Source organism: Hippocampus zosterae, chromosome 4 (genome assembly GCF_025434085.1).
Source record: "Hippocampus zosterae strain Florida chromosome 4, ASM2543408v3, whole genome shotgun sequence".
Classification (NCBI taxonomy): Eukaryota; Metazoa; Chordata; class Actinopteri; order Syngnathiformes; family Syngnathidae; genus Hippocampus; species Hippocampus zosterae.
Window position 1 is genome coordinate 16,417,713 of NC_067454.1, and position 22,381 is coordinate 16,440,093.

The following is a 22,381-nucleotide window of genomic DNA, read 5'->3' on the forward strand; positions in this document are numbered from 1 at the left end:
AGCTAGGCATGTCGATATTGTTTGAAAGTAATCAAAAACGACAACTCCACGCAAAAAAAAAAAACAACAAAAAAAACACAGTCTTCAGAGCCACACTTGGACGTTTCTCCCCTTGTTTTGAGTCAACGATGCAGCACAGCCTTTGATGACGTGGAACGTAAAATGGTCTACATGTGCCCTGTGATTGGCTGACGACGACTCCACGGTGTATCCCACCTTGAATGATATGTCCTGGCTTCCTGTTTTGAAAACAGGAAGCCAGGGAATTTACTTATCTGACCCATTGTCCAACCACCAATATGAATTCAATCCCATATATGGTTTAATGTAGATGTTGGTCATGAGTCTAGAACATCACCTTGAAAATCATTATTGACCATGACTCATTGTTTATGGTGACATCACCAAGGTTGCAGGAGCCTTACAAGGGGAGGTCCCGGAGCTAATTTTGGCGCAGTTAAAAATTTCGGGGGAGGTTTTCTCTACTGTACTCCAGACCATCTGTTACCACCAGTACAAACCACACAGATGCATTCAAAATACTTTGGGGTGGGGGGTCATAGGGAGGGCAGGGGGGTGATATATTAATCACACATTTAGCCTTGGCATTGTCCTAACATGTTTTAAAAGACATGCTCGGGCAATGGCATTATGTAAACGACACACTGTTTGCTTGGATGAGCGACATGATTTGGTGAAGGGATGACGTATGATATAAATACCTTCATTGCTGGAAGAGTGATGTGACAACATTAATCACTGTGTAATCAACCTATTTTTATTTAGATTGTAACCACAATACTATACATTCGAATGAATATTTACCTCGCTTTAATGTTGTTAAGATTGCATTCCAATTTTCTTTTACAAGAACTTTAAGGTTACTTACCTCACCAGTTGTTTGTTTTGTCCTCTACAGGTGCAGAAACATCACTTATCCTTTAAACCTCCCGCAAGTGAGCGTCGTGTTCATTTTCGTGAACGAAGCCCTGTCTGTCATCCTGCGGTCCATTCACTCAGCCATTAGCAGAACGCCCTCTCATCTACTAAAAGAGATTATTTTGGTGGACGACAACAGCAATAACGGTAACCAGCAAACTTTAACATTAGGACATATTCTCCCAACTTAGCATCCACTCTTAAACCGAGTAGCTTTGAACACAAAGGGTACCTTCCTTGACTAGTTTTATACATCCCGAAACAATAGCAATGAATAGTGCCCCTATTGTCTGTCATTTGAATAGTGCAAGACCCCGTTAAGTGAATTCAGAGATTTAGTTCTAAATACCTTAGACATGTTTGAAGATAGTTGCTGAAAACATCCGCAAAGACTGAGATTATGTAGTGTGGCATAGATGGATAGATGCATTTGTCCTTCCTGGACAAATGCATCATGTTTTACCATAATTTTGACATATTCTTTACATAACCTAAAGCTTAAGAATACAACAGGCATCACTCAAGGAGCCGTTTGCCAAGAACAATCAATAAAACAGCCAGACATCCATTTTGCTGTCCGACATTGTGACGAGCTGCATCCTATCCCAGCTGGCATTGTGTCAAAGGCACAGTATGCCCTGGATGGGTCGCTAGTCAAGCCAGAGGACGTCTAGAGGCATGACATTCACACTCACATTTGCACCGACTCCGAGTGGGAAATAAACCCATGTGGATTGCACGGAAATGAGACAAGCAACATCGGTGATGTATGAAAATAGCTCCCAATGTTTTACTTTGACCATCAGTGATCCAATAGAAACTCCTGTGCTCCACTTTGGGTCCTGATTTGGTTACATTGTGCAGGTACATCGCACTGCGGCCTACAAGGGTAGTTCAGTGCTGACAACTCGAAGCAGTCTCCATAGACCTATAGCTGACAGATGAGACTAAACTCCCCCAGATCCAAGTAAACCAAGTGCAGTGTGTAAACACTCTTAATGGTACAGTGTCATGGTCATGCATTTATAAGTTGACCGTTTTTAAAAGTCTCGGCATGCAACCCAAGTTAGACAGCCATTAGATGATATCAAGACGGTGACTACTGGCCCTGAGAGAAGTTTGTTTACCCAAGTCAATAATGCAAAACATGCAGCTCGGCCTGCAGCTTGCTGGAGCAGAATGTAGATCAGTGTTATGTTATCTGAACATGCTGTGATGACAATGATCACACTCCTTCGGGGTCTTGACGGCCTCAGAGTTGTAAATATCCACTTAGTACTTTGATACTTCAAAAAGAAGAAATGGGAGAACCCAAAGCTCTCGGTTAGCCTTACGTGATATAATTATGTCTGAAAAACAAGTCACATGCATCTTTTAAGTGGCAGCACGGCCTCCTTGGGCTCCTCCAGGAAGCCAAGTCATGATGTGACATTTGGTTGGTGACATTACACCCCATTTACGACTTGTGTTGTTGTCATGAACACATTTGTGGATAACACCATTAGCCTACTGACCCACGATGTAGTTGCCATTGTGGAAGTGTCTCATGAGCCTCACAATTCATGCCTGAAACAGACTACAAGCTTTTAGACCAGATATTGGCTCGATTTTCTAGCACGATTTTCCAGATCTGGCCCTAAATATTTAGTCAGGAACAACAAAACTCCTTATAGCGTGATAAAATTCGGTGCAAATGCCACAAGGTAAAGTCTGGGATATGTTTTGTTTGTTGCGATATCTTCCACATCGTGTGACATATCAACAAAAACGCTGTGACGAACACCTTCACCTCATTTTATGGGATTGCGTCTTGCAATTGTCAACATGATTGTTGTTGTTGCCACAACAGCAAGTTAGATCGCGTTATATTGCAATGACATATTTTCCGGTCTCGCCTCCCCTGACAGCTTAATTAGACAAGATTAGCCCTGACAGTTCCCTGTCATGAAGAATCTCGACGTGCTAGAGCAACTTCCCGCCTGGCACATTTAGACTTTCAGTACATGTAGTCATATCTTCCTTATCCTCCATGAGGAGCCGAGATGTCTATACTGTACAGAATTCTATTAAGTGACATTATTACAGTATTTTATAATCTAACAAAATCAATAATATATGAGTATAGAGTACTTTTCTAATTGAATTTTTTTTTTTGTCCGAGAGGATGGAAAAGTTAATGGTGTGTCATTTATTTCAAAAGGGAAAGATGATTTGTGGTACAAATGATTTGAGTTACGAGCATGGTCACGGGATGAATTAAACTCGCATCTTAGGGCACCACTGCATTGTAGATTTATTGGTACAATGGTAGACTTCTCTATCCATCAAAAGTGATACGAATCTCTATGTTGTGCGGCTCATAACAGGACAAAGTTGAACCTTTGACGACACTATCGTAACTTGAAAAGTCAGCAGCATTATGTCAGAAAGAGAGGAGGGAACAAACATACCCTAGAAAAGTTAAAAATAGACACCTTCAGGTCAAATAATCAACCTCATGGGGTGTATTAATATAGTTCGTACAAGGGGTGAGAAAAAGGAACCCCTACTGTACAATTTTTCGAGCAGTATGAGCCTAAAAGGCTGCAGCTAAAATGGGTGTGCACCCTCAGTAGGAATGTGACAAAAACAACAGACAAGCGCAACAAAAACAATTGAGCATCAACAGAGAGATATATATGAATCGTTACTACTCACGACCTTTTTTTTCTTGGATATCAGCATGTGTAATTCTCTCCATCTACTCTTACATCAAGAAAGAAAGAAAGAACTGAAACTATGCTGTTGTGTTATGGATCTGCAAAGACAGTACAGAGCCAGTTCACGCAATGTTATATTATTGCTCGCTGTCATGAATGCAAGTGCCTGTTGCTCCTGCTAGGCTCCGTTGCTTTCCATTAAGGTGACACAAGTTTATCATTCCTGAAAGATGGATGGCTGTTGGCCAGCAGTCACTCCTGCTTTAATCAACAGTTCCTTATTATGATTTGTTGTGAGGCATAACACACCATCATTCTTCTTTTCCATTCGCACACATACAGGATACCTTCATTACTGACAGATCTGAATTGCTTGGAAGTACGCAAATCTGTTAGCGCACTGGTGCAATTGAATAACTATTGGAGCTTTGCTACAAGCAAAATGCAAAAATGAAAGACCCTCGATGCTCTTTTTTGAAGAAAGTGCGGAGGGGAATTTAAAGACATTCGCTTGGCGTTCTCTTATGATCTGCAGTTTGGACTTCAGAGGCATTGCTTATAGCTCGCTTTTGTTGCACAACACGCTCAAGGGAAGAAACACACATTTGAGTTTTTTATGCATTTATTTTTAACAATCTGTTTGTTAGGAAATAGCAGTTTCAATATTTGTTACAGTATAATTGAAACAAACGAACATTGAAACAGTTGCTCCACCTATCAGCTAGTACTCCTAGTAGACCAGTGAAAATAAGAAAAATAAATAAATACGCAAAATTATTTGGGACCTCGGATGTCAAACACATTTAGAATCAAGTATTCTCCCTATTGTGCCATCAATTTATCGAGTCACCTGATCAAAGAATTTATTATCTTTTCATCGTTTAACACAATAACGCGCACATGATTATTTTTGTCCACTTCGGGTTGACATTATAACATTGTACTGTTGTGTCTATGACTTTATTTGTGCCTTTAAAAGGCAAGGCACGACCTGGTTAGTGATATGGTCATCAGTAAATGAACATGCAAACTTCACACAGGGAGGCCGGAGCCGCTAACAACTCGAACATCGGGCCGCCTAGCTATCATCCATTGTCTTAATTAGTGTTGGCAGTTGTCGACTCCGTTGTTGTGTGTGTTGCACATTATCGTCCATGTTAATCTTAAATTCTCCCAAAATTTGGACATTCTTTCTTTTACAGCAGGGGTCCCCAACCTTTTTTTGCCCCACGGGCCGGTTTATGTCAGACAATATTTTCAGGGACCGGCATTTAAGGTGTGGCGGTAATATTACAACAAAACAATATGATATGAGCTGCATGAAAACTGTGGCGTTTTCGAAATATAATAACAATAAACACAAGGATCGTATAATCTGGTGGCAACACTCTGATCGCGATGGTAATGTTTAATGCATTCAAAATACGATACAATGCAAATTCAAAGCGCATGAAAATGACGACTCACCACAGCCCCGAGCTTGATTTTCTGCAACCAGGCGGTCCCATCTCGTAGTAATAGGAAACAATGACACCTCAAGTGTGTGTTTAATCTCTAGTCTACGTCGTAATTTTGTTTTAGTCGCCTTTGCTGCAGAAAAACCCCGCTTCACACAGGTAGCATGTCGGAAATAGCAACAGTGCTATTGTGGCGATCTCAGAATATTCAGACATAACTTTAGTCCAGTCGTCTCGAACGTCCTTTTAAGGCCGCCGACATTTGCGATCCCCAGCAGTTTTTAAATTTTGGTCTTTTTTTTCCTGCGTAATCGGTCACGTGACGCAGAAGCGTGGTTCGACGCGTGTCAAACGTGACAGAGACGGATGTAATAGAGAATCCGGTAATTTTTCTAAATAAAACATATGTCGTATTCCGAAATAAATAAAACGGAATTAAGGCAAGTTCTTTCTGTGCGGCCCGGTACCAAATGCCCTGCGAACTGGTACCAGTCTGCGGACCGGCGGTTGGGGACCCCTGTTTTACAGACTCTTTCCTCATGGTGATGAGGCCAATTTATTTCTACATGGAGCGACTCGTGTGTATGACTGCGGTAACGCTAGTTCCCTGTGAAGCCTTGATGTAGAGATTTTGCCTCAACCTTTTTTTTTTTAATCAAATTATTCCTGTTATTAGATTAGAATAGAAAGTAATTATATAATCAGCAATAGGACATGACTATATTCATGATAAAAGTGTAATTGTTAAGAGAAAAAAATAACGAAAAATGGTGCAAGCGGAGAGCCACAACAATTGTTCCAAGATGTACTGTATTATGTGAAGATATTTGACAGTTTTTGCAGCTAACATTAAACCTTTTAAAAAATCATATCAAGTGATGTTGAATTAATCGCAAAGGTCCCTTCACTTTTTCCTCATTCATCATAAGTGGGTGGTACAGGGGATTTCCATTTTAACAACATCAACCTATGAATGCTATTAAGGTTTTCTCAGTTGGCAAGAGCAAAGGTAAAGACGTGTGTCCCCCAAACAGAGCAACTGATCTGTTTTCCTCTCAGCTAAATTGGACAACGTATCAAAGATTTCAGAAAAGAAACTCATCACTGAGCCGCAGCTCCAAAATATACGCAGGGTTTACTGCGGCATTTTGACATCGATCAGATATAAGAGATGGGGACGAGAGTCCTTCCAAGCTGAGTTTAATGTAATTAGCTCATCTACAATCCGACATTGTATGAAACGTGTCTAGCACATATCGAAGACCTGTGCACTCCGCTTAAGATTTCCTCTCAAAACTCATCTGTAATTGTCCCTAACAACTCGGTCCCCCAAGCCGTTTTCAGGTATAGCTCATAGCCGTTGCTGCAGAAAACCCCCTTGCTGCATGTGGGGTGAGGGCACGTGCAGCATTCCATTTCGATAATGGGGCAAATAAAGATTCTTTTCACGATTCTCCTTCTTCAGTTACTATGGGATTATTTTCCCATGCCTTACAATAAAAACAGCCCTAACTTTGTCGACACGAGCAAGTCTTACCATCTAATCTACAACATAATGGATTAGCTGGAATAAATTTGCAGTACAGTAATGAAGGAAACTACTGAAAATGTCAAATAAGGTGTTCTGTACTTTTTTCATTGTTGTTGGGTCTTAGTAAAGGTCCGTGCTCTGTGCAATTCCAGTTCATTTTGGATTGGCCCTTTTATGCAACCCAGCAAACTAGCTGAGTGTCTGTCTCCTGCTAATAGCTTTCCGGAGGTTTGCCAACAACCGGAAGCCTGCCGAAGGGAACCATTCGTGCACTTCATGGCCATGCTGCGCTGGAACCACTTTGCTGGATAACGACAGCCTTGTTGGCCGGGTGAGCCATTTGGCTCTGAAATGACATTCAAAACTCTCTTATACCTGACTATTTGCTTACTTGGATTACATATATTTACTTGGGAAATAGTTGATGTTGGAGATGTCCAAAGTGGGCCATTTGGAGCCTCCAGTCCAGATTTTAGCAGTCCAGGCTATCTATTAAAATTAACCATTGACACGGGCCATGTTGTTTACCTGCATTGTGCACTGTACTTTCTACAGTGGGTTGCAAGGCAGGAAAAGTTTTCTATCAATCACACATCTTCCGGTAAGTCGCGAATAGAGTGGTACCTCAACTTAAGAGTGGCTCGATTTACACATTTTTTGATATACAATGTTGTCTATGCCTTGATCACGAAAGAGTCTCAAATGGATTCACAGGCCCACACTTCACCGCCATAACCTATTGCCAGACTTGACTCGGGCCGATATTAGCTATTTTTAAATTGACTGAAATCAGCAGATTTTTTTTTATACAGTACATTACAACATGAGAAAATAATTGTGACATTCAACTCCCCACCCAAGTCAACCCCAAAAAATTGAATACATTTGGATCATTTTTCCTGATTTTATTCTCTGTTGGCAAGTTAAATAAATATGAACAAAGTCATGTAAAACAGTCAAATGTTCTTCCTGAAATTCATGTATTTATTCTTTTAAGTGCTAAGGGTCCAAACAAGAAGTTATTTTAATCATTTTAGACAGTATTTTCTTAATTATTAATCAGTTATTGGAAGTTTATCCTGCAAAATATTGAAATTGGCATCAGCCTCCAAAAATCCAAATAGACTTTTTGCCGAAGCCTCTGATGTGAGTAGATACTGTTGGATTTCTTCCAATAAAATGATGTCCACTGGAGGAGAACGTGGGTGGAGGGTTATTCACCAAGACTTTTCGCTTGACTTCATTCGTCATCTCCAGGAACTTTTTAAGATACTGAACATGTGTGCGTGTGTGTGCGTGCGTGCGTGTTTCGCAGAAGAGCTGAAGGAGAAGTTAAAGGATTTTGTGTCAGAGACCAACAGCAAGCGTCCGGGATTCATCAAGATGGTGCGGCATGCCAAGCAGGAGGGCCTGATCCGGTCCAGAGTGAGCGGGTGGCGAGCCGCCACCGCTCCAGTCGTTGCCCTTTTCGATGCCCATGTGGAATTCAATGTTGGCTGGTGAGTCTCTCGCGGCTCCGAGTGGATTTGCTGGCAATACATTTGAATGACTTCCTGGCCTCTGCTTAATGTGCCGGTGAACAAATACAGCACGATGATCATTTGTATTCAACCGGAAAGTGCATTTCAATGTGTTTTCAAATTGTTATTTATCTTTTTCATCTTTGCACACATTACACAAGGGCAGCTCCCCATTAGTTTATCAGATGTGCAATAAATGAATTCATCTCTGTACGCTCTCATAAGCACACGCATCGTAATGAGGGTGATAAGAAGCCAGCAAACACAAATGCTCCAATTATGTGTGCTCTCTGTCTGTCTCATTTATAGGGCTGAACCCATTCTTCAGAGAATTAAAGAGGACAGAACTCGCATCATCTCCCCTTCGTTTGACAACATCAAGTACGACACGTTTGAGATTGAGGAGTATCCGCTGTCTGCCCAGGGCTTTGACTGGGAGCTGTGGTGTCGCTACCTCAATCCCCCCAAGTCTTGGTGGCACGAGGGAAACAAAAGTGCTCCCATCCAGTAAGCGACCGTCACATCCCGAGAAATTATGCCTCACTGACAAATTGTTTTATCAACGTATTTATATACCGGTATATAACTGAAATCAACGGTCTCAAACTTGGGCCTTAAACTGGACAACTCGATCGGCAAATTGGTGCCGTTGTTAAATCAAGCTTCTTTTACCTTAGACAGCTGGCCAAAATAAAACCTCTCCTCTCACATGAACACTTTGAAACAGTAATTCATGTCTTTGTCACATCCCGGCTGGATTACTGCAATGCCCTGTACTTTGGAGTCAGCCAGTCCTCCATTAAGCGCCTTCAACTGGTCCAGAATGCCGCTACTTGCCTCTTGACTGGTACTCGTAAGAGGGAGCATATAACTCCTACTCTGGCATCCCTTCACTGGCTCCCCATTCATTTTAGTGTGTTTTCATTTTATTGTTTTCAAATCTCTGAATAATCTCGCGGCACCTTACCTCTCTGAGCTCATCCGCCCCTACACACCTGCCCGGCGCCTCAGGTCTGTGGACCAGTCTTTGTTAGAGGTACCAAGAGCTAAACTGAGGCTCAGAGGGGATCGAGCCTTTTCTGTTGCTGGTCCCTCTCTCTGGAATGACCTCCCACTGAACATTCGGCAAGCCTCCTCGCTGCCCATCTTTAAAGCCCTCCTCAAAACTCACTTGTATTCTTTGGCGTTCGACTCAGCATGACTTAGATTTTTTTCTTGATTTTACTGCTTGGTGCTTTCTACCGCCTGTATTACCGATTCGTCTTACTGTTTATTGTGTATGTTAAATCGCTCCATGTACAGCACTTTGTATGCAGCGATGGCTCTTTGAAAGTGCTCTATAAATACTGTTGACTTGACTTGACTTCACTTGACGTATTTGTACATGCATTAATTGGTGTGCAATGCAATGCATTGTATTATCTTTATCGCTATAACATCAAGTGCCAATATTATTGTACAGTGGACCACCATTTATTTGTAATGCGGCATTCAGTTTTGTTTATTTGAATTTTATTTTATTTTATTTATTTTTTTGGTGTCATGCAGTATGTTCATTTTTTTTTATTTTATTTTTGTTTTTTGCTTGTTAGCTTTTGAGTAGCCAAGCACGGTTCTCATGGAGAAATTCCCCATTGCATTAATTATATACAGGTTTTCTTATTTGTTTTGTTAGTTTTCTTATATTTCTTATTTGCAGGCCAGCCCGGGGCCATTATGCCCGTGAATAGCCGGGGGTCCACTGTATGATGAAAATCAAGCAGAAGCAACTTTAGTAACATGGACATCTGTAGTCTCCTCCACAAGTCATATCTAAATTCAGTCTTGATTCTTGATTTATTGTGTTTCCATGCTTTTTTTTTAATAAGGAAAATGTTACTCCAAGAAATTAAACAGTTTGGGCATAATTGCAACACCTTCTGGTGTGCGCGACTTGTCTACCCGGGGACAGTATAATAAGTCACGCATTGTGGTAGTCATGCAGACCCCCTTGCAAAAAAAAAACCAACAACGTTGTTGAAAATTTCTCAGTGAGCTGCAGCAGTATCACTGAGCATAAATATCTGTCTGAGTAGTGTTACACTGTTTGTCTAGATATGTTGCTCCACCGCTTGTGTTCAAATATGGGTTATAACACCATAAATAATAAGAATAAGAAAACCTTTATTCAACACTCACAATTTAGAAATTCCCACTACAAATACAAAGGCTATTTGTCAGCTTTGCATGGCTTGTAACGATTAAGCTAAACTGACTTTTGTGAAGCTCAGACACGGTTTTCGGATGCAAATGGCAGAAAGCCTTTTTTTATTCATGCAATAAGCAGATCAGGCAGGCTGGAAGATCAGAGGTAAGTTACAGATGAGCAGGAAAGTCTTTGGTGTGTGGCAGGTGAAGTAGTGATCTCCACGTGCCTTATGTGTTCCCAGAGCTGGAAGAAACAGGGCAGACTTGAGTACAATTTAGTGAGTTTCTCAGCTTGAGCCTGAAGGCCTTTCTGTGACCTTACATCCTCGACAGACGAGCAATGTGCAGTGGGCAGCTCAGGCATTTGTAGTGGAGGTGTGTACAAGTGCTGATCACCCTGATTGGCCACCTCCAAGCAGCCTGGAGGAGGGAGCAGTCAATTAAGCCTTAACTGCTAGATCACCACATTTGAGAGGCAAAGCTATGTGTTTTCAATTGACAACGTGTCATTCTTTTGCTTTTATGTTTAGTTTGACAGCAAACTTAAACTGGGAGGGGCATTAAACAGCTTTTTCGAAGAATTGCTTATAATCGAGCAAACTGCTGCTTGTTGTGAAGTGAGTTGAGTTCACTGCCACCATACTATGCTCCATCTCAATTTTTTTGCTTACAAGTCAAAGTACAAAAATTGACCGAAGGAAGGATGGCTCTTATCTGAAAAACTCGTATGTTCGGTCACTGGTATCTCAAGGCGCCGTGATTTAATAACAGTGAGTTACTTTGTGATTCCCAACCTCTATGTGCATTATTCAAGCACACATTTTTCAACTTCATCTACAAGATTACATGCCTCCTCTTGTTTTGTCTCTGCGTTAACTGTACCAAGCCGACAATACAGATCTGCATCCCACTTCCTCCTGCAGGAGCCCCGCCCTGATTGGCTGCTTTGTGGTGGACAGACTGTACTTTGAGGAGATAGGCCTGTTGGATGAAGGCATGGAGGTATACGGTGGAGAGAATGTGGAGCTGGGTATCAGGGTGAGTAATGCTGCCACCATGTGTGGCCGTTGGCCATTGTTCAACCATGAAATATGTGCAAAATTACCAAAGGTAATGGCACTTTATGACTGTTTGTTGGAGCAAGGTCACACCGGCACTCATTTTTCACTTTCACTTTCCGCAGTCTCTAAAGAAATATTGATTAGGTGAGTGCTTTTTTTTTAGTTGTTGGCAGAAAAACTGACCCGCCGGGGTTAAGTACTGTGGTTTGTGGTTAAGAATGCTATTATTCTGCTACATCAATGAGGTCTGTTCAAAAGATAAGCATTGTGCATCAGAATCGTTTTTGCATTGTTAGGTCTCCTGCTATCACCATTATCTGAGTACATCTGTTAGCGTTTTCTCAAAAGCGTTTTTTCAGCTCACCAGTTCATTTGGTCATGCGCATTGCAACTGTGTCAGTACAGCGGCTGTGTTGCAATGCACAAAAAAAAGTGAAAAAAACACACCATCTCTCAATTATATCAACACACACAGTATCTATTTTCTACAAATATTCCACGATGGTAGAGGCTCCAGCAACCCTCGCAACCCTCTTCAGGATAAGCAGGGTTGAAAATGGATGGATGGATTCCACAGTGGATAGAAAATGTTTTTTAAAACTACATAACCCTGTTCAAATGGCATTTTTAATATTAAAAGAATTAGAACAAGATCATTAAATTCAATTCTTTTTTTTTTGCCATGAATGCCACCTATAGCATGTGCACCTCCAATGATTTTATATACTGTATGTATACAGTCTATACAATGCATATTATATACACTCTCCCTGTGAGGAGCTTGCATGTTCTCCCCAGACCTGTGTGGGTTTTCTCCGGGTACTCCGGTTTCCTCTCACATTCCAAAAACATGCATGACAGGCTGATTGAACACTCAAAATTGTCCCTAGGTGTGAGTGTGAGCGCGGATGGTTGTTCGTTTGTGTGTGCCTTGCGATTGGCTGGCAACCAGTTCAGGGTGTTCCCGCCTACTGCCCGAAGACAGCTGGGATAGGCTCGAGTCCCCCCCCCCCCCCATCAGAAAATGGATGGATTCTATACGCTGCAACAATTCTTATCGACTGCCACATAAAAGCACAGTGTTAAATCAGATCTCTTGGAATTGTACTGAGATTCCATTTTTTTTGCTTCACCAACTTTTCACTCCACTCCAGGAAATGAAAACTTTTTGTAATCCATACACATCCATTCTATAATGGTAAAGGGGAAGGCAATGTTGGCACACCGGAAGCGATGAAATGAAAGCAATGAAAATCTGAAGTTGCACCTTTGCTGCGACAACAGCTTCAACTCTTTTGGGTTGTTTTTTAACGAAAGTGTTCCTTTGTGGACTTTAGTATATGCACTGAGAGGATCAACTCCTCAAGATGAGCCCACAAGGTTGGAAACATACAATTGTTCGTATTACTATAGATTCTATAATCTAACCCCTGACTGCTATGAGTGTGTCCAAAGTCTTGTTGTTCCTGCTTCGAATGTGATAAAGATGTATCCCAGCCTTAAATTGCCCCTGCTTCTTTTTTACATGTCAGCATTTTCTAAAGGAAAAAGAATAAACCCATTAAGGCATAAAAGTATGTTTGCATTAGCCCTCTGTTGAATAGGCCTTCTAAAGTGGTCTGACGACAAGGCCGTAATGACGGTCTTCATTTCAAAAGATTGCTGCTATGCAATCACCATGCACATTATCACAAAATACAGAGCATCAAAATAGTATGTGAGAGATAAAAAGAGCCACTCCTCCTGGTCACGGTGATTGCACGGTTGAACTGTTTCATAGCAGAGCACAGGGTCATTGTTGTTTGGGATCCTTTAATGAAAACAGCATTTTACAGTTATTAAACTTTAGAGCAGGCATGTCCAAAGTCCGGCCCGCGGGCCAAATCCGGCCCGCGGTCGAATTTCATCCGGCCCTCGGCCCCCGTCATAAAATCAGTGCCGTCTGGCCCGCAGGTTGGACGCAATGGAACACGTGTTGCATTGACTGAGGTCTCGTAGACTGGCGAGTGATGTTTCATAGAGTACTGCTTCCCTCTAGTGGCTAAATGAGTAATAGCATTCACTAAATGAGTAATAGCATTTAGACACTAGAGGGCATCACTCACGAGTTAACAAGACATCACTCCGTGTTTATATTGACTGATATGTCATATTTCAAATTCCTGTTTCAAATGAACCAAAAGAAATTCTTAAGATTGTTGAAATTAAAATAAAAATGGAAATGTGAAACAGACTGGCTTACTAAAATTTGTTGAACAATATTGTTGTTCAATGTAAAGAATGTCAGCCAAGGTCGGCCCCCCGACATTTTACCACATAAAATCTGGCCCCCTTGGCAAAAAGTTTGGACAACCCTGCTTTAGAGTGACTCCTGTGATTCTATAGGAATTAGTTTTTGACAACAACAATGTGCACTAATAGAGTATATATTTTTTTTTACCTGTGTTAGACTCTCCTTACTGTGCCTTATTTTACTGCAGGCGGAAATTGAACTGTTGCAAACGTTAGCTGGACTATGAATTACTACCAATAATGCATTTACGGTACCAACCACAAATTGAGATTGGGAACATAACTTATCCCCCCCACACCCCCCCAAAAAAAGTTGTGATGGGCAGCAGCAGCTCCATAGATGTGCTTCGAGCCACACTGCGGCATATATGAGGATATAATCCAAAAGTGTTTTTGCCACTGTTGGTTACAGTTCATATCTCTACCTTATGCCCAATCTTTTACCGCTTACCAAAACACCATGCACCTGTAGCTTGAACTGATCTCCCAAGTGCATCTTGATCTTGCAAAACAAAATTAGGTGTTCTGAAAATTAGCTATGTCCAACCTTATGAAGCGGAAGTGGGACTGCACTTGATACTTTGCTTTAGCCGACCAAGAAATAAAAAGGGTGTGAAGGCTCTCCATTCGAGAGAGCGCGAGAAGCTCTGTAATCAGCGAGGGGCTCAGAGTAGCCAGTTGAGGAAGCTCAGGCATCTCGTTAAAATGTCATCTGATCACCTCTCCGGGAGGAGTCTCTGAGGAAGACCCAGAATACTCCGGAAGGACTGTCTCCCAGCTGTCCTTGGAACACCTCAGGATCTCCCTTGGAGAGCTGGGCCAAATGGATCGGCAGAATAAAGTCTGGGCTTTCATGTTGAGGTTGTTGTCCCTGTGACATAATCCAGAATCAGTAAAAAGTCTGCCACAGTTTGGCTTTAGCCATAGGTGCTTCTCCTCAACCGGCAGGTAAACGAGCTCCCGGGAGCTGGTTGGTTTGTCTCTTGGGAACTTGCCTACCTATCTTCCACGGCAGGATGAAAAGATGAATGTGTGTGTGTGTGTGTGTGTGTGTGTGTGTGTGTGTGTGTGTACACTTAGAAACACACTGCAGCCATGTTTCAACTGTTAAACGGTGGGTCATAAATGAAACGGAAGGAATCATGACAGTTTATGAAGTAATGAAACTTCATGTGTTTTTTTGGTATTTATCTGCAATTCATTTGCATTTTAGCATCTTGATTACCACTGCAATACTTTTGTAATGTGTGTGTTTTTGTGGGAACCAGAAGCATGAATGTGGTTGTCAGCATTCACTCAAAGATCTGTCTTTGTTGGACTGACGACACTGCACTGATTTTTTTTCAAACGACGCAGAACGCAGAAAGGTCACTTGTGACAAAGATAGCCAAAAGAGGCGAGGTTCATGCTGTGTGTGTTTTTTTTTTTTCTCCCAGGAATGACATTGTCCCTTAGAATCAAACTGTGTGATGTTTACTTGCACTGTTTGAGACCAGCCCTCACTCCGCTCCAGGCTGACAGTTCAGCTATGGTTTGGAAATGCAGAGCCCACGGAGGCTGACTTGTGTGCTGTGTGCCGGTCATGCCTTCACACCAGCTGCTAGCATGACTGGCACCTGAAGGATCCTCAGAGACAAACTAGGTCGACAGCTACAGGCTCTGGCAGAGGCTTTAAAGGAGCGTCTTGGGTCAAATGAAAGGAAAATGTTGTTGTCAATCAGTCACTGTACTCTAATTTGGTACGCTGACACAAATGTTTATTTTATGTGGCCATCTCATGAGATAAGGGGAGTAGATGCCCTAAATCGTTTCTATCAACTCCTTTGTATTATTATATTTCCATGTTCTCTGGAAGAGTAGGATTTTACCGTTTCAGAGGAAGTACCGGTAAATATTTTGCAACATGAGTTCATCCATCAAAAGGGCTGTATTGAAAAAGTGGACTTTATTAGGATCATGATCATATTCAGTCATTATTAATTAATTTAACCACATGATTATTACCAAGCATGGTTCAATTTCCCAATCTTTCTCTCGTTAAACTGGGAGCTGGCTCGAATGTATTGTCTCTTCTCAGCTATACAGGACGGGGAAATATGATATGTGGATTTGACAATATTTCTAAAAGGAATTGGATTAAGGATTTATGCAAGAAACAGCCTTTTTATTCCCCCGTTCTACAGTTTAATTTAATCTAAATGTAAATGACATCGTGGTCTCTTGGAAGTAATTCTCGAAATTGCGGATCATTTTTCACCTTATTGTGCAAGATTGGCGACTGGCTGGGACCTTTTCCATTGCTTTAGCCTTGCTGCATTGAGGACCATTGAGGACCAAAGGATCTCGGGTTTGAATGCAACTGCAAATGGAAATGTGAGAATTGGGATTGGTTTGTATTGTTGGGGAGATGCTTCCTTGACCAAGGTATGAACTTCTTTTTGCCCCTTTCCATTTCTTTTCTTTTAAAGAATGAAATAAATACATGAAATGAAATGGGGGGAAAAAAAACCTAATTCCCAAACTGCTGATGACCTTTCGCCTTCACGTTGAAGCTCTCCCCAAGCTGCATGGCCATATGATTTTTACTAGAAATTGCTAACTTCCAGAATAATGTACCAAAACATCACCGAGTAGCACATATTGTGCCTGTGCAGCCGACTTAGAGGACCTAAGCAGCCATCATCACTCATCTTAACTATTCTCTGGAAATGTGGACCAACAAATAAGAATCAGTGAGAGAATTGAAACAATGTGAGTGCACAATAAAACGTGGCAATCGGCATCAAGATCATAAATACCAATTACACCCTAACACTGTGCGGCAATAAAAAAGCAGGTTGGGTGTGGATTAATGTGACACGCAAATACAGTTTCGAATCAGGAAGTTTCTTGCTGTAGCAGTAATACATTTCAAAATGAGTCCATAAGTTTGGACAACCAGACAGTGTCGTTTAATATTTTGATTGCCTTATATCGCTACAAAATAGGGTGAAGATATGGAAACTGTTCGACACCACGACAAACGGCATCCAATAAAATTAACATAATCGGTCCAATAATACTCCTTGAGTAGTGGCACTCAAAAAAAATAAAATAAAATAAAAAACCTCATTATCTTTGTAGAGACAGATTTAAAAAAACATAATACACAAAAGGGCGGCCCGGTAGGCCAGTGGTTAGCACGTCGGCTTCACAGTGCAGAGGTACTGGGTTCGATTCCAGCTCCGGCCTCCCTGTGTGGAGTTTGCATGTTCTCCCCGGGCCTGCGTGGGTTTTCTCCGGGTGCTCCGGTTTCCTCCCACATTCCAAAAACATACGTGGCAGGCTGATTGAACACTCTAAATTGTCCCTAGGTGTGAGTGTGAGTGCGGATGGTTGTTTGTTTCTGTGTTCCCTGCGATTGGCTGGCAACCGATTCAGGGTGTCCCCCGCCCACTGCCCGAAGACAGCTGGGATAGGCTCCAGCACCCCCCGCGACCCTAGTGAGGATCAAGCGGCTCGGAAGATGAATGAATAATACACAAAATATGTATTATAATTTTGTTCAGGGTCCCATAAGATTTGTACATGTCACTAATCTTGTGGGCATGCCGTGATGAAGTTAAAGGCAATGTCACTGCAGCATTACGCACTGGTTAACGGCACGATGCTTGTCAGCACACCTGCTGGGGGGAATTGAGTTGCATAGACGGCGCCTAATCGTGCAATCCCCGTGGAGAGAATGCACAGACAGCAAAGGCAGCAAGGCAACAGTGTCTGGTTTGCAACAGAGCCCCTCAAACTTCATCTTCTCTCGCGTATCTGTGACGCAGTCAAACAAGACTTTTGCACTGAGATCCTCCTAAAGCCCTGCTTACTGTGTAGCATGTTTGCGTTTTCAAGTCCAACAGTGTTTTGTTGGCACGTTTCTTCAGGTAAACAATAATAAATAGCATAATTAAACAAAATGCAAATGAACAGTTTATGCATTATGATGGCAGCCTGGTGGTCCAGTGGTCAGCATGTCGACCTCACAGTGCAGAGGTGCTGGGTTCAATTCTTGCTCTGGCCTCCCCGTGTGGAGTGTGGATGTTCTCCACGGGCCTGTGTGGGTTTTCTTCGGGTAGCGTGGTTTCCTCCCACATCCCAAAAACATGCATGTCAGGCTGATTGAGCACTCAAATGTGTCCCTAGGTGTGAGTGTGAGCGCAGATGGTTGTTCGTCTCTGTGTGCCCTGCGATTGGCTGGCAACCGGTTCAGGATGTCCCCCGCCTACTGCCCGAAGACAGCTGGGATAGGCTCCAGCACCTCCCGTGACCCTAATGAAGATAAGCGGATCGGAAAATGGAGGGATGGATGGATGGCTGGATGCATGATGATTTAATGCTTAAATTCGTCTCTCTGTGCTTCCTCCTTGGTTGTGCTCATCATGGTCACCTTGGCTTTACTTTCTAATTGTGTCATTCAGACACAAGGAAAGAAGAATAGACTTCTTCTACTCTTACTATTTAGTATGTTGCTGTGATGTTAGTCAGTCTTTGTAGAGGATAAAGAATGTATGCCTGTGATCATCTTTATATCCGTCCACATGTGTAGGTCCACCATTTTTGCAAATACATTGACTACTGCCACTCAAATAGTTGAAGATCGTAGGCTTCTGTCAACGGCTAGAAGAGTCTGCTATTCACATATGCACAGTGTGGTTTGACATTGTCAGAAAATATGCTCTCTCTCTCTCTATTTCGCACATTTAACATAAAATGTTATGAACAGGCATGTCATGGTGGACGTTGTAGCTAAATTAAACATGGCTGTACTAAAAACTCCACGGCATCCATGGCATCCATCACAGAAACGTTTGCCCTTGTGTTTTCTCACGACAGTCCCGTTTATGATATAGTGGCCTGAAGCGGGACTGCTGTGGATGTTCAGATCATCTGTAAACATAGTCATATGTCTATTCATTCTTCAGTTAAAAGTTGGTGAAGATAAAGTAGGACAAAGTGACACAGGTGGTAGATGGGCATGTGCAAATTCTTTGCAGCTCAATACCCAATGGTAAAGTGGTAAAATACATTTTCTGCATTCACTACATTCGGAGCCTAAACATCTGTTTGTATTTAGGAGAAGCTGGGCTCAGGTTGTCATCAATTCCTTCAACCTCTGCATCACTGATTAAGTATTGCTGATCCAGATATTAAATTCGATCTTTGAAAGTCGGCTCTACAGGCACTGCACGCCATATATTTCAACGTATTTAACAATACATTGCATCAGGTACATCAATGATATAAGACCTCTGAAGGTGAGTGGAGTGGTGAAGTTATATATATATATATATATATATATATATATATATATATATATATATATATATATTACTTTTTTTTTTCATCATACGCTGGATCTGCAAATTGCCTTTGGCTGTTCTTTGGCTTGCTTTACCCTAAGTCGAAAAATGGACGCAATCCAAATTTCATGGACGGCTGCTTTGATTACGCCATTGCACACAATGACCTACTTGACTTGGTCTGACGTTGTCCTGGACACTATGTTTAGAAACCATCAGCTGTGGACCTCAAAGTCATTTTTTTTTTTTAAGTGAGTCAAAAGCTCATCAAATATTAGTCAGTTCTTTTCATTTACTCATGTTTCCCTACCTGGAAAAAAAAGCTCTATGTAGTAATAACAGGAGAATCACCAGGGATTTGGAGCCCAATCTTGGCTCATCTCGGCTCTATTTTAGTGGTGGAGTTTTTTTCACCCACACATGGGGAAACTGGGAACACGTCAGTAAGAATAAGACATGCCAACAAACAACAATATAGGAGTAATAAAACCTTAGTGAGAAGGCACAGTAATGAAAAGCTTTTTTCATAGTCATATCACACTTTGGTGCAGTTACTTGTTTCCAGGCAGTGTGTGGACCAATTATATCACATACCCAATTCGAAATAAAATATTGGCATATGCACCCACCATGCTGCTTCCTCCTCTAACTAAAGACAGGCGCACACATGAAGACAATCAAGCTGTTTTTGTCCTGATAATTAAAATAATTTGTAGTAAAACTATGGAGTAGTACTTCTTTTCTTTGGCACAATGAGAGATTTGCATCTGAGTCACTGTTTTGCTTGGCATGTAGCAAGATGTTTCTTGGTCAGAAATCAATGTTTTTGGTGAAACCAACCGATGTTCTTTCGTGTTTATTATTAAACGGAAAAAATTCAAACCATTTTTATTTCTGGTGAAAGAAGAGAGTCTTCTCTTACTTTTTGGTAGGCTCTCTGCTTTCATTGTCGCAGAACATCAAGTCCTCTGGGTCTTCAAAGACCGTCGGGAAAATGCTCAAAAACACTTGGCAGGAGGGGAAGTCTGCTTTGAAAAGTGATTTAGGTCAAGTCTCTTGTGATATGAACATTTTTTGATTTGATTTGACTTTTTATTAGGTCTCCCGTAGGAGAAACTTGTCTCGGAGGACGGTCCCAATACAGATGCCATATGCAGAGTCACCTAATGAATTGTTAGTGAGCAGTGACGTATAGTCTAACAGGACTACAAATTTGTAAGATCACCTTTCCTTGTGTGAAACAACATTGAAGGACGGTGAGCTAATACGGAAATAGAGCTGAGCGGCCAATAAACGTACTAAGGGCAGACAATGTGAGATGATGCATACAAGCAGCAAGTCGTTGCCAATTATTTGCACTGCTCTGGGCAACAGAGAAGGAGGAGCAGCTTTACATGGTATGTGCTTTGATGTGAAGAGTTATGGCTTGCAAAAATGATTGAGGGAAATATTTTGGGTGTTTTGACGATGAACACATCTTGGTCTGTTGATGAATGGGAGATTGAGTGCAGTGAGATGAAAGCAGAATACTTCAATGAGACATCCAAGTATGAAATGGAAAATTATATTTCTAAAGAAATATTCTCAATGACGGTGAAAAATTCCTGATTTTCTCTCTTTTTTTTGGTCAAGAGGCCATTTATGCTCTGATATTGCCCTTTTTTCATTTTTATGCAAAAAATACATGATTGATACAGAGGAGTGCAAAATATTGTGGAATTAAAGTCTACACACCCCTGTTGAAATGGTTGCTGGACTGAGGCCTTGCGTTATATGTTGTCATCTCATGGGCCATCATTCATAAAGACCATTTTAAAGCCCTAGCGTTGTGGGATTAAAGGGATATTTTTCCAAAAGCATCCGTTAGACATGCTGTTGAAGTGCGCTCACGCTATTTATTAATGTTTGTATTTTTTTTTTTCGATTAAAAAAAATATATATGGTGTGGGCTCCAAAAGAAAAGCTACGATGGCTGCGCTTCCATTAAATGATACGTCAGGCTCATGATGTTTATCAGTGAAATGCAGCTAACCTCAGCCACTTCTCCACCTCAGGCTTCCAGTGATGAGTCATGGCATGACTGATGGATGAACCCATTCTTCTCTAGATTGCAGGGTGAACAAGGCAACACTATAAAGCTCTTTTTGTCCTGTGAAGGGAGAAAATCAATTTCAAATCGCATCGTATTTATCTGTAATCAGCTCAAACATGTGGCAGATGGCAATGTCTAGTCTATGTGACGGTATCACTAAACACTTTGCTAGGAATTTTAAAAATAAGATCATGTAAGATCATGATCAAACAATGATACGAAAACATATGGACTGTACTTCTGAAGCTCTGAACTGTTCAGACACGATACAAATAAATAAAATCAGCATTTAAAGCCGACCAACCAATCGATTTTTTTTCTTTCCTCCATGCAGCCTACAGTATGTCTTTTGAAAATTGTATTCTATGACACTGCGATGTCGTTTTTAGTTTGATTACTTTTTTAGGCCTAGATTGAATGTTATCCATATGCCTCCTTGTGTTCGCAAGCTCCCAGAGTTCAAAACACATCAATGTGAGGTTTATTGAAGAAGATACTGTACGTTAGCTTTGGTGTGAATTGGTCTCATTCACAAACCGTGCATACGCATAAATTTGCACTTAAATCGTGTACATGAATATTTGAAGCTCAAATCTGTGATTCATAACTTTCTTAATCGGCAAAAGATATTTCGAACCTCCTCAGAGTACAACTAATGAAGGATCATCTTTCCCATCAATGTTTAACATGTATCCTTTACCCAAGGTGCACAATGTATTGAAAGCTACTTTAACATTAAAAGTAAGAATTGAGCAAATATCGTAAATAATTGAAAGATGAACACTTCTCTGCTTCCCTGCTCTAGTCACAATCTTGAATTTTCCATTTCACACTTCATGTCCAATAAAAATTATATGAGCACATAAGTGAAATGCGGTCCGTGTCTTCCTCCAGTCTCCTCTTTTCTTAACTCTCGTCAGATGTCCTTTTATTTGTATCCACCTTAATATCAGGCCTGAGCCACAGTGTGAAGCTCAGGTGCCACGGCATTGTCAGCCTCCGTGATAAAGGCGCGGGTACAATATCTTTTTTTGAAAATGTGTTGTTTTCTTTGATCTCACCTCTGACACCACAACCTCAGCATCCGCCATTTTGAAATTTCTTCTTTTAATTTGTGGGCTCGTCGCTCACAACTTCAAATCTCTTAGCCCTGTGATTGACAGGTGATCAGTCCAGTAGCCCAGCTCTCAACTGAGGAGTTTCTTTGTAACCCTGAACAGGATCAGCGGTATAAATGAATGGATTCACAAATTCTTTTGTGGAGGCAACAATA

General features: G+C 41.4%; 1 protein-coding gene across 2 annotated transcripts in view; it reads left to right on the forward strand.

Moving 5' to 3' along the window:
- Positions 1-22,381, forward strand: part of galnt18b (UDP-N-acetyl-alpha-D-galactosamine:polypeptide N-acetylgalactosaminyltransferase 18b) — a 68,159-nt gene that overhangs the window by 34,136 nt on the left and 11,642 nt on the right. The window contains exons 3-6 of one of the 2 annotated variants that reach the window (XM_052063642.1): positions 920-1,086; positions 7,945-8,125; positions 8,456-8,653; positions 11,257-11,371. In XM_052063642.1, the coding sequence (XP_051919602.1) occupies positions 920-1,086; positions 7,945-8,125; positions 8,456-8,653; positions 11,257-11,371 (661 nt within the window). Of the gene's footprint in view, positions 1-919; positions 1,087-7,941; positions 8,126-8,455; positions 8,654-11,256; positions 11,372-22,381 lie in introns of both variants that reach the window. The other variant, XM_052063641.1, reaches the window with a different exon arrangement.